The sequence below is a fragment of the Oncorhynchus nerka genome, linkage group LG2, assembly GCF_034236695.1.
Source record: "Oncorhynchus nerka isolate Pitt River linkage group LG2, Oner_Uvic_2.0, whole genome shotgun sequence".
Taxonomy (NCBI): Eukaryota; Metazoa; Chordata; class Actinopteri; order Salmoniformes; family Salmonidae; genus Oncorhynchus; species Oncorhynchus nerka.
This window is the reverse complement of record NC_088397.1, coordinates 17,082,168-17,099,034: the sequence shown is the minus strand read 5'-3', so window position 1 is coordinate 17,099,034 and position 16,867 is coordinate 17,082,168. Positions and strand designations below refer to the sequence as shown.

The 16,867-nt window shown below is 43.6% G+C and overlaps 1 protein-coding gene across 12 annotated transcripts in view; it reads left to right on the top strand.

The window, feature by feature from the left end:
* Positions 1 to 8,766: 8,766 nt before the first annotated feature.
* The window catches only part of LOC115127784 (tensin-1-like), a 233,616-nt gene continuing 225,515 nt past the window's right edge, over positions 8,767 to 16,867 (top strand). For 3 of the 12 annotated variants that reach the window (XM_065023805.1, XM_065023804.1, XM_065023800.1), the window contains exon 1: positions 8,772 to 9,045. In XM_065023805.1, coding sequence (XP_064879877.1) covers positions 8,950 to 9,045 — 96 coding nt within the window. In that variant the 5' untranslated portion in view covers positions 8,772 to 8,949. Of the gene's footprint in view, positions 9,046 to 16,867 lie in introns of all 12 variants that reach the window. The other 9 variants (XM_065023840.1, XM_065023798.1, XM_065023814.1 and 6 more) reach the window with 5 other exon arrangements.

Below are 16,867 nucleotides of genomic sequence, written 5' to 3'. Positions count from 1 at the left end.
CACAGCATATTTATACTGTAGTATAGTACACAACATATTTATACTGTAGTATAGTACACAACATATTTATACTGTAGTATAGTACACAACATATTTATACTGTAGTATAGTACACACTATATTTATACTGTGGTATAGTACACAACATATTTATACTGTAGTATAGTACACAACATATTTATACTGTAGTATAGTAGAGAACATATTTATAATGTAGTATAGTACACAGCATATCTATACTGTAGTATAGTACACAACATATTTATACTGTAGTTTAGTACACAACATATTTATACTGTGGTATAGTACACAACACATTTATACTGTAGTATAGTACACAACATAGAAATACTGTAGTATAGTAGAGAACATAGAAATACTGTAGTATAGTACACAACATATTTATACTGTAGTATAGTACACAACATATTTATACTGTAGTATAGTACACAACATATTTATACAGTAGTATAGTAGAGAACATATTTATACTGTAGTAGTACACACCATATTTATACTGTAGTATAGTAGAGAACATAGAAATACTGTAGTATAGTACACACCATATTTATACTGTAGTATAGTACACAACATATTTATACTGTAGTATAGTAGAGGACATATTTATACTGTAGTATAGTACACACCATATTTATACTGTAGTATAGTACACAACATATTTATACTGTAGTATAGTACACACCATATTTATACTGTAGTATAGTAGACAACAGATTCATACTGTTGTCGTGTCTTTGGCTATGCCGGATTAAGTGATATAACATGCTATTCTATAAAATCATTTCTCCGTAATTAATATTACCTGATTGAGCTAATCATGTAAATGTAATTAACTAGAGAGTCGGGCACCACGAAATAATATATATAGAGCTGTTATCTTCCGAATAAACTCTTAAAGGCCTAGTAATATTTTACATCAATAGCAGTCAATATTAATCGTCATCTTAATTCAGTCTCATCTAAAAGTTGTAAATTCTTAGTTATCTGCACGAACCCTGGCTAACAAGTTGAACCAGCAATACAAAATTGTGTTTAATTATTTATTTACTAAAAACCTAATAATTCACACAGAATTAGACATACACATAATTAAATTGTCACGCCCTGGCCTTAGTATTTTGTGTTTTCTTTATTATTTTGGTCAGGCCAGGGTGTGACATGGGTGATTTATGTGTCTTGTCTTGTCTAGGGGTTTATTAGATTTATGGGGTTGTGTTTAGTAGAGTTGTCTAGGAAAGTCTATGGTTGCATAGAGTGGTTCTCAATCAGAGGCAGGTGTTTATCGTTGTCTCTGATTGGGAACCATATTTAGGCAGCCATATTCTTTGGGTATTTCGTGGGTGATCGTTTCCTGTCTTTGTGTTTGTTGCACCAGATAGGGCTGGTTTGGTTTTTCACATTTCTTGTTTTGTAAATTGATTGTATTTTTCATCTTTCATTAAAGATGTATAAAGATAACCACGCTGCATTTTGGTCCTCCTCTCTTTCACCAGAAGAAAACCGTAACATAAATCATAACTTGATTACAAATTCCGTCATAAACGAAAACGTCCCTAGCGGGCGGAACAGATATGACAGCTTGTTACACAAAAGAAAAGGGGCTGGGTTTGAGTGAAAGAGCGGGAAGACTGAGGGACACAGGGAGAAGCTGTGCTATCGTAAATACAGTATCTTATGCATTCTAAATTACCGCCCATTTGGAAAAGGAAAATGCAATAAATATTTACACTGTGCTGCGCTTCGGCAGGTTGGTGGTAGATGGAAGGCCATGTTGCCCAACCGAGTCCTTCGTCCTTTGAAGAATGTCTCTGCTGGTAAATTGAATACGTTGTAGTAACGTTGTTGTGTGGTAGACGGGATACTCTGTCTGTTCCTTCCTAACCCTCGTTTGCAGCGGCTGTTGATAACTCAACGGTCAGGAGGTATCACTTCTGTAGTGAATAAGAGTTCAAAGTTCATACCATTTGCAACCAAAGCTCACGCTGATGTTGGCTTCGTTCTGTAGTTATTATCTGAACCATTCTGTCATCGGACCGTCGTCCTCACGTCCTCGGAACAGGAGGTTACATTGTCGTCAAGGGCTTATATAGGAAGGGAGAGGAGGGCGTGTTTGAAAAGTTTTATAGCCCATGTCCCTTCACAGGGGAGGGCCACTGATTGAGCAGAGCCCTATTTTATGAAAACCCAAATCTCACATTTTAGAAGCTAAAATCACATTTCATCCCATCATGAATAATTTCATATTCAATCATTTAAATTGAACAACAATTCTATGTGAATCCGATAACTCTGATGTGTAGACTTTCCACTGTAAAGTTTATGTAATCTGATCATTGATGAGAATGTCTCAGATGACAACCGAACTGACATCATATTCATTAAGTACCACCGCATATGTTCCATTGGTCGGATTACCAGAATATAGTTCATTTCCCCCCACCCAGAATCTCTGTTAACCAAGGGTTTTTCAAATGTAACATCAGTAGGGTAGAGAAAGGAAAAAGGGTTAAAGAGGTATTTATGACTGTCATAAACCTAGCCCCCAGGCCAACGTCATGACACTGTAGTATAGTACACAACACATTTATACTGAAGTACACTGTCTGCTATCTAGAACCTACAATAGTTATTTGGGTGTCCCCATAGGAGTACCCCTTGAATAATACTTTTTGGTTCCAGGTTGAACCTTTTTGGGTTCCATGAAGAACCCTTTCCACAGAGGGTTCTACATGGAACCCAAAAGGGTTCTACCTGAAACCAAAAAGGGTTCTACCTAGAACCAAAAAGGGTTGTCCTTTGGGGACAGCCAAAGAACCCTTTTTTCTAAGAGTGTATAGTACACAATATATTTCTACTGTAGTATAGTACAAAAAGTGCATGAATTATGTATGAAGTATTGCTATCATGATGTATGTCCACCATATCTAAACTGCATTCAGATATAGACACCTTATTTTGGTACAGCATATCCACACTCCATGTCTGTTGTTTTGGATGGAATGAACAAAGAAATTGTGTTATGAAGGGAGTTATTAGGGGTTCAAGCAGCGTAGCTGGTGATACACTGTTGTATTTCTTGGCATTCATTATTATGTTCCTTCTTCTGACAATTTGGTGAAAGAAATGCACATTCCCATGATATGGTAAGGCCCAGGAGGGTGCAACTTTGCATGATGGTAAAGGCCCATGTGCCACACTCTCTCATGCGATGCCATGGAAATTAGCCACACGGTGGAGCAATAACAAGCCATTCAAAATGAAAAGGTTTTAAATGTTATGCCCCTCACCCCATTGGACCTAAAGTAGAGGTCTACCGATTAATCGGAATGACCGATTAATTAGGGCCGATTTCAAGTTTTCATAACAATCGGAAATCTGTATTTTTGGACACCGATTTGGCAGATTTTTTATTTATTTTTACACCTTTATTTAACCTTTATTTAACTAGGCAAGTCAGTTAAGAACACATTCTTATTTTCAATGACGGCCTAGGAACTGGGTTAACTGCCTTGTTCAGGGGCAGAACGACAGATTTTTACCTTGTCAGCTCAAGGATTCAATCTTGCAACCTTACGGTTAACTAGTCCAACGCTCTAACCACCTGCCTCTCATTGCACTCCACGAGGAGTCTGCCTGTTACGCAAATGCAGTAAGAAGCCAAGGTAAGTTACTAGCTAGCATTAAACTTCTTATAAAAACAATCAATCATAATCACTAGTTAACTACACATGGTTGATGATATTACTAGTTTATCTAGTCTGTCCTGCGTTGCATATAATTGATGCAGTGCGTATTTGCGAAAAAGGACTGTCGTTGCTCCAATGTGTACCTAACCATAAACATCAATGCCTTTCTTAAAATCAATACACAGAAGTATATTTTTTTAAATCTGCATATTTAGCTAAAAGAAATCCAGGTTAGCAGGCAATATTAACCAGGTGAAATTGTTTCACTTCTCTTGCTTTCATTGCACGCAGAGTCAGTGTATATGAAACAGTTTGGGCCGCCTAATTTGCCAGAATTTTACGTAATTATGACATAACATTGAAGGTTGTGCAATGTAACAGGAATATTTAGACTTATGGATGCCACCCATTACATAAAATACGGAACGGTTCCGTATTTCCCTGAAAGAATAAATGTCTTGTTTTCAAGATGATAGTTTCCGGATTCGACCATATTAATGACCAAAGGCTCGTATTTCTGTGTGTTATTATGTTATAATTAAGTCTATGATTTGATAGAGCAGTCTGACTGAGCGATGGTAGGCAGCAGCAGGCTCGTAAGCATTCATTCAAACAGCACTTTCGTGCGTTTTGCCAGCAGGTCTTCACACCGCTTCAAGCATTGAGCTGTTTATGACTTCAAGCCTATCAACTCCCGAGATTAGGCTGGTGTAACCGATGTGAAATGGCTAGCTAGTTAGCGGGGTGCGTGCTAATAGCGTTTCAAACGTCACTCGCTCTGAGACTTGGAGTAGTTGTTTGTTCCCCTTGCTCTGCATGGGTAACGCTTCTTCGAGGGTGGCTGTTGTCGATGTGTTCCTGGTTCAAGCCCAGGGAGGAGCGAGGAGAGAGATGGAAGCTATACTGTTACACTGGCAATACTAAAGTGCCTATAAGAACATCCAATAGTCAAAGCTATATGAAATACAAATGGTATAGAGGGAAATAGTCCTATAATTCCTATAATAACTACAACCTAAAACTTCCTACCTGGGAATATTGAAGACTCATGTTAAAAGGAACCACCAGCTTTCATATGTTCTCATGTTCTGAGCAAGGAACTTAAACGTTAGCTTTTTTACATGGCACATATTGCACTTTTACATTCTTTTCCAACACTTTGTTTTTGCATTTTTTTAAACCAAATTGAACATGTTTCATTTTATTTGAGGCTAAATAGATTTTATTGATGTATTAAGTTAAAATATGTATTCATTCAGTATTTTTGTAATTGTCATTATTACAAATACATTTTCTAAAAATCGTCCGATTAATCGGTATCGGCTTTTTTTTGGTCCTCCAATAATCGATATCGGTATCGGCGTTGAAAAATCATAATCGGTCGACCTCTAACCTAAAGTCCTGAAATCCGGTACATAGGTCCCTATCCTCACAGGGACACATTAAGCTCAAGGACCCATAAGATCTGCCATGATGGATTTTCAATCATTTAGAAATTTGTGGACAAAAAAAACTTGATAAATGGCATCTACAGACCAAGGTCTCTTAACGTTATGTTTTACAGACTATTATGTCAAACAATATGGCCGCTACGGACCAATAAACTTTCATGTGGGTGTGGTCTGACAAATAAATGCATATGAATCAGACCAGGATATAGTATTGTCGACCACACGGTGGCGCTATAACGGGCACATGTTTATATCTCTTCACCGGTTTGACTCAGCGATGAAATTTGGCACACATGCTCAGGGATATGAGTCTAGCTAAATTATAATGTACGGTTCAGTTTGGCCACATAGTAGCGCTGTTGGACCGGAAAAAACAATCATGCAAGCTCAGCTTAACGGCCATATTGTTTGAGCTATCGTCCTGGAAAATATGAAGACATGGGTACATAGATGCTATATGCCAATCGGTCCAGTGGTTCTGGAGAAGAAAACGTTTAAAGTAGTCAACATCATTAAAAATGGTCCAAAACACATCAAAAGCAGGTTGGATGTTGAGCAAGGTGTCAAGGATTATTAGTGTAAGGCAATATGTCCAATTTGTCCTGATGGTGGCGCTTATGGGGCCAAAGCTTGAACCCCAGCATTGCTGCATGCAGCTATATTTATTAATGATATTATTGCTAACAAGAAGGTGATATATGTACACTATATGACTATGCACTGTGTTCTGACATACACACCATATCTGATTACTATATACTGTATCCATAAACCATGATTCTGATAAGTAGTGTACCATGTACGTAGTAGAACTGTTGTAGTGATTGTTTTATAGCATAATTATTGAAGTCTTATTATGTTGGCCTCTGTCCATTGAACCGTGTCTTCGGGTAAAGAAAGGATTTTTACCCCTCTGCTGTGAGACGTGATCACATGTCATAGGTTTGAAAGGCAGTGGGGGTATGATAGTGTTACTCTCTCTATATATGTCAGTGGAATAATCAGTGTGATTTTGCCACAGCATTTTCTGGCGGCCTAGAATACACTCTTATTGTGCTGTATTTTTATTATTGAGGGATACACTGGTCCCCCCCGTCTCTCTCTCTCCCTCTCTCTCTCTCTCTCTCTCTCTCTCTCTCTCTCTCTCTCTCTCTCTCTCTCTCTCTCTCTCTCTCTCTGTCTCTCTCCCTCTCTCTCCCTCTCTCTCTCTCTCTCTCTCTCTGTCTCTCTCTCTCTCTCTCTCTCTCACTCACTCACTCACTCACTCACTCACTCACTCACTCACTCACTCACTCACTCACTCACTCACTCACTCACTCACTCACTCACGCACTCACTCACTCACTCACTCACTCACTCACTCACTCACTCTCTACTTCGATGTATTGTGATTACGCTGGGCTGAGGTAGTGATGCCTGCCTGCGCTGGTGGGAAAGAGAGAGGGTGAGAGAGAGCAAGAGAGAGAGACAGAGGGAGAGGGAAGGAGAAAGAGAGAGCAGGAGAGACAGAGAGAGAGAGGGAAGGAGAGAGAGAGAGGGAGAGGGAGGGAGAAGGAGAAGGAGAGACATAGAGAGAGAGGGAAGGAGAGACAGAGAGATGGAAGGAAGGAGAGTAGGAGAGAGAGGGAGACAGAGACAGAGAGAGAGAGAGAGGGGGAAGGAGAGAGAGAAAGAGAGAGAATGAGAAGGAAGGAGAGAGAGGAGAGAAGGAGAGTGAGATAGAGAGAGGGAGGGGTGTAGCAGCACAGAAAAGTGTTCCGCAGTGAAAATGTTCTCCCAGTGAAGCGTAGAGAGACTGCAGCAGAGTGAACGGGGCTGTGCAGCACCTGCAGTTGCTCTCTCTCTCTCTCTCTCTGTGTGTGTGTGTGTGTGTGTGTGTGTGTGTGTGTGTGTGTGTGTGTGTGCAAATGTTTGTGATAATCGCTCAGGACACACTGATTCAACACTCCCTCCTTCCCAGCACCTCTCTCTCTCTTATCTCTCTCCCTTCTGCTCCCTTGCTCTCTCTCTCTCTGTCTCTCTCTCTCTCTCTCTCTCGTCTCTCTCCCCTCTGCTCCTTTGCTCTCTCGCTCTCTCCCTCGACCCAATTCTCCACACACACTACAATCATCTTACCCTGTGCCTGCCTTGTAACGGCTTTTCACCGTGACGGCTGTTTGTGTGTGTGTGTGTGTGTGTGTGTGTGTGTGTGTGTGTGCCCACCATTTGTCTGCTATGTATTCTCCAACACTCTCTCTCTTTCTCTCTCCCTTTCTGTCTCTCTGTCTCTCTCTCTCCCCCCCCCTCTCTCTCTCTCTCTCTCTCTCTCTCTTTCTGTTTGTGCGCTACCTTCCTCTTCCCTTCTTCATCTTCTCTTATTACTCACTTATCATCTCTTTCATTCTCTCCCTCGTCCTCTCTCTCTTACACACACATTCTGCCTTCTGATTGCTTTCTCTTTCTCTTTCTCTTTCTCTTGCTCTCTCTTTCTCTCTCTCTCTCTCTCTCTCTCTCTCGCTCTGTCTATCTCTCTCTCTCAATTCAATTCAATTCAATTCAATTCAATTTCCTTTATTGGCATAACCGTTAAAAGTTTGGGGACCCCTGCCATAACGTAACAATGTACAAATTGAAACGAAAGCTTACTTTGGAGATTTACAATATTAACATAATTAATAATAATAATCAATACTGTCAACGGGACAACAGTAAATACAATAACCAAGTCTCTCTCTCTCAATCTCTCTCTTTCTTAACCTCACACACATGCTATCTCCCCCTCCATGATTCTTTATCACTATTATTGTGTCTCTCTCTTAACCTTACACACAAACCAATGCACGCAAGCACACACGCATACACTAACCTCCACAAAACACATTCTCTCTCTCTATCTCTCCCTCTTATTTCTCCCGCTTTTTGTCTTTTTGTCTCTCTCCATACCGTTCTGTACCCAATCCTCCCTCCCTCCCTTCCGCCCCTCCTCTCTTTTACTCCTCCCTCTCCCTCCCTCGCTCCCCCTCCTCCCTCTCCGGGCTGGCTGAGTAAGTGCTGCAGCATCCTCACAGCGGAGTGTGTATGTGAGAGGAGTGTGTGAGTGGTTAGCATCGGGGATCTTGAACCAGAGGGGTTCCGTGTGAAGAGAAGGGCTCTTCTGTGCGTGTGCTTCCTGTGTGTGTGTGTGTGTGTGAGTGTGTGCGTTATCTCGATCTATGGGTGCAAGCAAGTGAGCGTGTGTGTGACGACGCTGTCCTCGTTCTGCACCGACCGGACCCTCTCTCGCTCATCTCATCATGCAGCCGGCTGTGCTCATCTCACCGCTGTGACGACTGAGTGTCTAGACCAGGCTCTGGAGAGATAGACAGGCAGAGAGACCGACACACAGACAGACAGGTGGACAGACAGATGGACTGTTGGTGGCGTGTGATACTTTGATTCCTAGTGGAATAGAAGGGTCTCCTCTGCATGGGACACTGTTGTAAGCCATCATTAAGTTAACGAATTGGAGACAGACAGACAGACAGACAGACAGACAGACAGACAGACAGACAGACAGACAGACAGACAGACAGACAGACAGACAGACAGACAGACAGACAGACAGACAGACAGACAGCTCTCCGGGTCGACTCGAAGGACCACCTCTCTTTCTGGGGTTTGGGATGCACTGCTTCTGGGTGGACTAGGAGAAAGGTCTCCTCTCTTTCTTCCCCTCTCCTCCTCCTCTCCTGTCTTCCACGAGAGAGCGCTCAGTGAGGATCTGATCCTGGAGTGTAGAGAGAGACAGAGGGCCTGACGGGACGCGAGGCAGCATGGCTCGTCTCAACTGGTGCCTGGCCGCTGTCATCAGCTGGGGCAAGTTCCTCTTTTCCTGCTTCTTCCCCCTACGGGGGGCCAAGAAAGACAAGGTAAGCCCGCACAATGAGGGGGACTGGGAGGGGGTCGGAGTGGGGGACTGGGAGGGGTTGGAGAGGGGGACTGGGAGGGGGTCGGAGAGGGGGACTGGGAGGGGTTGGGGAGGGGTTGGAGAGGGGGACTGGGAGGGGGTCGGGGAGGGGGTTGGAAAGGGGGAGGAGACGGAACAAGTACAATGGAATCATGGAACCACATTTTTTATTTTATTATTTACACTTTACTTCGTCTGGTTCTTCATTTATTGCTTTTCATTGAGATCAGAACCTGCTTACCAGAGAGATACCTGGTGAGATGAGAAGAGTAGGAGTCTAAAAGGTGTCATACTTTCTTGTCCGTGTTTGTGCACCAGTATAATGGTCATGGCGCGACACTGGCTTGAACATTGAGTAATATCTGTGTCAGCTAGATAACCAGCTGGTGCGCCAGCACTACAGATTAGTTTAGCACAATTTCACACAGCACGGCTGCTGGTGTGTGGACTACACTACAGGTTGAGGAACAGCTAGTGGATGTTGCCCCTTAGCTCTGATTCAAAGTCAGTGTTGCTCTTCACCACCAATGGTGAAGATTAGGATGGAGATAGAGAGGAACTGATCCTAGATTAGTGCTTGGGGGCAACTCACCCTTGGATCTGGAGAAATGGGGTGCCTGTTTCAGATGTTACTTTGCTACCATACCTGAGTGTCCCGATTCATAGTGTCACCTTGTACGACTGCAGAACAGAGCAGAACAAGGTTGGCATTTGCATTCAAGGTTTGCGTTCGCTACAATAAAAATCGCTCAACCGTTGGTGTTTTACCAGTCATGTCATTTTACCATTCGTTGCTTTTCGGGTCGGTATTTGTTCTTTATGGTTCGCTGGTTTTTCCAGTTCCGTAGTGGTTCGTATCTTGCAGGCAAATGTTTGGCAACAAAGGATGAACATATTTCCCTGACTGATGCCAAATCTTTAGAGGTGCGGTGTGTTGCTGGTTTCAGTCTTATTAGTTTGAATTGGACTGTGGTGAAACAATGTCTCTGAGTGTCAGAAACACTGCACCACTCTCTCTCTCTCTCTCTCTCTCTCTCTCTCTCTCTCTCTCTCTCTCTCTCATAGAGGATAATCAATCATATGGTACAAGTCCCGTACGTCCAAACACAGTCAAACACAGTCTTACACACGATAGAATGTGTGTGTTCATAGGTGTCCATATGTTTGTGCGTGTGTGCGAGTGTGTATGTGTGCAAGTGTGTGTGTGCAAGTGTGTGTGTGTGTGTGTTTGTGTGCGTACGCACGTGTGTTTGTGTGTGTGCATGCGTGTTTGTGTGCGTGTGTGTGTGCGTGCGTGTGTGCGTGTGTGCGTGCGTGCGTGTGTGTGTGCGTGCGTGCGTGCGTGTGTGCGTGCGTGCGTGTGTGTGTGCGTGCGTGCGTGCGTGTGTGTGTGTGTGTGTGTGTGTGTGGGGGGGAACCTGAGGTGATCTTCTGATGACTAGTGACGGGATCTTTTTCATAAGTGTTGTCTTCTGTCTCTCATCTTGTTCCCACCAGTGTTTCAGTGGGTAAAAGGCGGCGTTCAATGGTGGCTGGTGAACCGCAGGGCTAGTTATGTTTTGGTAACACAAGCAGTTTTACGCATGAGCTGAACCAGCAGTCTTTTCTGCTCTGTCTTCCCCAGTCGTTAGCGTATCTGCTGTATTGTATGTGCGCCAGTAGGGTTAGGAGAGCTTTTGGGGGCAGAGTCGTTTTTTTTTTTTATGTCGTAGCTCGTTATCCAGTCCTGCATCCCATATTTTTTGATGAACTTTCTATTTATTTCAGTTGCCTTCATTTCTGTTCACAATGAGCTTTTACGATGTAACTGTCAACATTACTCATCCTGAACTGCTTTGTCCCAATTTCTTTTCGGAACCATATTTTTCTTCAGACCTTGAAATGGAATGACCTCATAATAAGAGCCGTACATCGATGTTGGTTTAGGCTAAGTAGTACACTATGTAGGGAATAGGGTGCCATTTGGGACAAAGCATTAGTGTGAGTGGCTCTCCTCTCCAGCAGGCCAGGCTTGCCTCCCTGTATGAGCCCTGAGCACCTCCCCTGCATTAGCTTGTTTTGTTCAGTAAGCCCTGGTGATGGGTAGGAGAGTTGGAGGAATAGAGGATTGGAAGAATGGAGGAATGGAGGAAAGGAGGAATAGAGGAATGGAGGAATAGAGGAATGGAGGAATAGAGGAATGGAGGAATAGAGGAATGGAGGAATGGAGGAATGGAGGAATAGAGGAATGGAGGAATAGAGGAATGGAGGAATAGAGGAATGGAGAGATTGGGGATGAAGCTCTCGGGGTAAAGCTTAGTCTCCTGCCTGACTGTAGAGTACTGCTTTCTGCAGCCCCCCGTGCACCCCCCCTCCTCGCCCTGTACCCCCTCCCCCGTGCACCCCCTCCTCGCCCTGTACCCCCTCCCCCAGTGCACCCCCTCCTCGCCCTGTACCCCCCTCCCCCGTGCACCCCCTCCTCGCCCTGTACCCCCTCCCCCAGTGCACCCCCCCTCCTCGTCCTGTACCCCCTCCCCCCCGTGCACCCCCTCCTCGCCCTGTATCCCCTCCACCCGTGCACCCCCTCCTCGCCCTGTACCCCCTCCCCTAGCTGCACCACCCTCCCCTCCTCCCCTTGTACCCACCTCCCCCATAGCTGTACCCCCTCCTCCCCCTGTGCCCCCTCCTCCCTAGCTGTAACCCCCTGCCGCAGCTCCTTATCTCTATGTCCCCGCTCCCTCCTAACTCCCCCCACACACACACATACACACAAACAATCCAGTGGTTCTCAACCAAATCGTACATATATCCTGCCTCCCTATTCCTACATCATCTATAACTGTCTATCAAGCTCCACCCTAATACCTTACCCCTGTACTTACTGTACCTTCTAACCCTCAAGTCACATGATACCCACCTCCCTAATATAGTCTACATCCGTCTGGTTTATATCAACAAGTAACACCCTGCCCCTTTCTATTCCCCCATGTGAATATGACTTTTATATCACCATCCATCTCTCTCCACTTCTCCTCCTACCCCGATATACTGTGTAGTCCCTAGCCTGTAGCCCCTAGTCCCTATAGTCCCCAGTCCCTGTAGCCCCTACTCCCTATAGTCCCCAGTTCCTGTAGCCCCCAGTCCCTATAGCCCCAGTCCCTATAGTCCCCAGTCCCTGTAGCCCCTAGTCCCTATAGTTCCCAGTCCCTGTAGCCCCCAGTCTCTATAGTCGCCAGTCCCTGTAGCCCCTAGTCCCTATAGTCCCCAGTCCCTGTAGCCCCCAGTCCCTATAGCCCACAGTCCCTATAGCCCCCAGTCCCTATAGCCCCCAGTCCCTATAGCCCATAACCCCTATAGCCCCCAGTCCCTATAGGCCATAGTCCCTATAGCCCCCAGTCCCTATAGTCCCCAGTCCCTGTAGCCCCTAGTCCCTATAGTCCCCAGTCCCTGTAGCCCCCAGGCCCTATAGCCCATAACCCCTATAGCCCTCAGTCCCTATAGCCCCCAGTCCCTATAGCCCATAGTCCCTATAGCCCCCAGTCCCTATAGCCCACAACCCATATAGCCCCCAGTCCCTATAGCCCATAACCCCTATAGCCCCCAGTCCCTATAGCCCATAACCCTTATAGCCCCCAGTCTCTAAAGCCTGTAGCCCCTATAGCCCCCAGTCCCTATAGCCCATAACCCCTATAGCCCACAGTCTCTATAGCCTGTAGGCCCTATAGCCCCAAGTCCATATAGCCCATAACCCATATAGCCCCCAGTCCCTATAGCCCCAGTCCCTATAGCCCCCAGTCCATATAGCCCCCAGTCCCTATAGCCCCCAGTCCATATAGCCCCCAGTCCCTATACCCCATAGCCCCCAGTCCCTATAGCCCCCATTCCCTATACCCCATAGCCCCTATAGCCCCCAGTCCCTATAGCCCCCAGTCCCTATACCCCATAGCCCCTATAGCCCCCAGTCCCTATATCCCATAGCCCCTATAGCCCCCAGTCCCTATACCTCATAGCCCCTTAGCCCATATAGCCCCGGTCCCTATATCCCCCAGTCCCTATAGCCTGTAGCCCCTATAGCCCCCAGTCCCTATAGCCCCCAGTCGCTATAGCCCCCAGTCCATATAGCCCCCAGTTCCTATAGCCCCCAGTCTCTATAGCCCCCACTCCCTATAGCCCTTAGCCCATAGTCCCTATAGCCCCCAGTCCCTATAGCCCTTAGCCCATAGTCCCTATAGCCTATAGTAACTGTTCCAATGCTACATCAGTAACTGTTCCAATGCTACATCAGTAACTGTTCCAATGCTACATCAGTAACTGTTCCAATGCTACGTCAGTAACTGTTCCAATGCAACATCAGTAACAGTTCCAATGCTACATCAGTAACTGTTCCAATGTAAAAGGCTACATCAGTAACTGTTCCAATGCTACATCAGTAACTGTTCCAATGTAAAAGGCTACACCAGTAACTGTTCCAATGTAAAAGGCTACATCAGTAACTGTTCCAATGCTACATCAGTAACTGTTTCAATGTAAAAGGCAACATCAATAACTATTCCAATGCTACATCAGTAACTGTTCCAATGTAAAAGGCTACACCAGTAACTGTTCCAATGTAAAAGGCTACATCAGTAACTGTTCCAATGCTACATCAGTAACTGTTCCAATGCTACATCAGTAACTATTCCAATGCTACATCAGTAACTGTTCCAATGCTACATCAGTAACTGTTCCAATGCTACATCAGTAACTATTCCAATGCTACATCAGTAACTGTTCCAATGCTACATCAGTAACTGTTCCAATGCTACATCAGTAACTGTTCCAATGCTACATCAGTAACTATTCCAATGCTACATCAGTAACTGTTCCAATGCTACATCAGTAAATGTTCCAATGCTACATCAGTAACTATTCCAATGCTACATCAGTAACTGTTCCAATGCTACATCAGTAACTGTTCCAATGCTACATCAGTAACTGTTCCAATGCTACATCAGTAACTGTACCAATGCTACATCAGTAACTGTACCAATGCTGCATCAGTAACTGTACCAATGCTGCATCAGTAACTGTACCAATGCTACATCAGTAACTGTTCCAATGCTACATCAGTAACTGTTCCAATGTAAAATATCAGTAACTGTTCCAATGCTACGTCAGTAACTGTTCCAATGCTACATCAGTAACTGTTCCAATGCTACATCAGTAACTGTTCCAATGTAAAAGGCTACATCAGTAACTGTTCCAATGCTACATCAGTAACTGTTCCAATGTAAAAGGCTACACCAGTAACTGTTCCAATGTAAAAGGCTACATCAGTAACTGTTCCAATGCTACATCAGTAACTGTTCCAATGTAAAAGGCTACATCAGTAACTGTTCCAATGTAAAAGGCTACATCAGTAACTGTTCCAATGCTACATCAGTAACTGTTCCAATGCTACATCAGTAACTGTTCCAATGTAAAAGGCTACATCAGTAACTGTTCCAATGCTACATCAGTAACTGTTCCAATGTAAAAGGCTACATCAGTAACTGTTCCAATGCTACGTCAGTAACTGTTCCAATGCTACATCAGTAACTGTTCCAATGCTACATTAGTAACTGTTCCAATGTAAAAGGCTACGTCAGTAACTGTTCCAATGCTGCGTCAGTAACTGTTCCAATGCTACATCAGTAACTGTTCCAATGCTACATCAGTAACTGTTCCAATGCTACGTCAGTAACTGTTCCAATGCTACATCAGTAACTGTTCCAATGCTACATCAGTAACTGTTCCAATGCTACATCAGTAACTGTTCCAATGCTACATTAGTAACTGTTCCAATGTAAAAGGCTACATCAGTAACTGTTCCAATGCTACATCAGTAACTGTTCCAATGTAAAATGCTACATCAATAACTGTTCCAAATCAGTAACTGTTCCAATGCTACATCAGTAACTGTTCCAATGCTACATTAGTATCTGTTCCAATGTAAAAACGTCAGTAACTGTTCCAATGCTGCATCAGTAACTGTTCCAATGCTACATCAGTAACTGTTCCAATGCTACATCAGTAACTGTTCCAATGCTACATCAGTAACTGTTCCAATGCTACATCAGTAACTGTTCCAATGCTACATCAGTAACTGTTCCAATGCTACATTAGTAACTGTTCCAATGTAAAAGGCTACATCAGTAACTGTTCCAATGCTACATCAGTAACTGTTCCAATGTAAAATGCTACATCAATAACTGTTCCAATGCTACGTCAGTAACTGTTCCAATGCTACATCAGTAACTGTTCCAATGCTACATTAGTATCTGTTCCAATGTAAAAGGCTACGTCAGTAACTGTTCCAATGCTGCGTCAGTAACTGTTCCAATGCTACATCAGTAACTGTTCCAATGCTACATCAGTAACTGTTCCAATGCTACGTCAGTAACTGTTCCAATGCTACATCAGTAACTGTTCCAATGCTACATCAGTAACTGTTCCAATGCTACATCAGTAACTATTCCAATGCTACATCAGTAACTGTTCCAATGCTACATCAGTAACTGTTCCAATGCTACATCAGTAACTGTTCCAATGCTACATCAGTAACTATTCCAATGCTACATCAGTAACTGTTCCAATGCTACATCAGTAAATGTTCCAATGCTACATCAGTAACTATTCCAATGCTACATCAGTAACTGTTCCAATGCTACATCAGTAACTGTTCCAATGCTACATCAGTAACTGTTCCAATGCTACATCAGTAACTGTACCAATGCTACATCAGTAACTGTACCAATGCTGCATCAGTAACTGTACCAATGCTGCATCAGTAACTGTACCAATGCTACATCAGTAACTGTTCCAATGCTACATCAGTAACTGTTCCAATGTAAAATATCAGTAACTGTTCCAATGCTACGTCAGTAACTGTTCCAATGCTACATCAGTAACTGTTCCAATGCTACATCAGTAACTGTTCCAATGTAAAAGGCTACATCAGTAACTGTTCCAATGCTACATCAGTAACTGTTCCAATGTAAAAGGCTACACCAGTAACTGTTCCAATGTAAAAGGCTACATCAGTAACTGTTCCAATGCTACATCAGTAACTGTTCCAATGTAAAAGGCTACATCAGTAACTGTTCCAATGCTACGTCAGTAACTGTTCCAATGCTACATCAGTAACTGTTCCAATGCTACATTAGTAACTGTTCCAATGTAAAAGGCTACGTCAGTAACTGTTCCAATGCTGCGTCAGTAACTGTTCCAATGCTACATCAGTAACTGTTCCAATGCTACATCAGTAACTGTTCCAATGCTACGTCAGTAACTGTTCCAATGCTACATCAGTAACTGTTCCAATGCTACATCAGTAACTGTTCCAATGCTACATCAGTAACTGTTCCAATGCTACATTAGTAACTGTTCCAATGTAAAAGGCTACATCAGTAACTGTTCCAATGCTACATCAGTAACTGTTCCAATGTAAAATGCTACATCAATAACTGTTCCAATGCTACGTCAGTAACTGTTCCAATGCTACATCAGTAACTGTTCCAATGCTACATTAGTATCTGTTCCAATGTAAAAGGCTACGTCAGTAACTGTTCCAATGCTGCGTCAGTAACTGTTCCAATGCTACATCAGTAACTGTTCCAATGCTACATCAGTAACTGTTCCAATGCTACATCAGTAACTGTTCCAATGCTACATCAGTAACTGTTCCAATGCTACATTAGTAACTGTTCCAATGTAAAAGGCTACATCAGTAACTGTTCCAATGCTACATCAGTAACTGTTCCAATGTAAAATGCTACATCAATAAC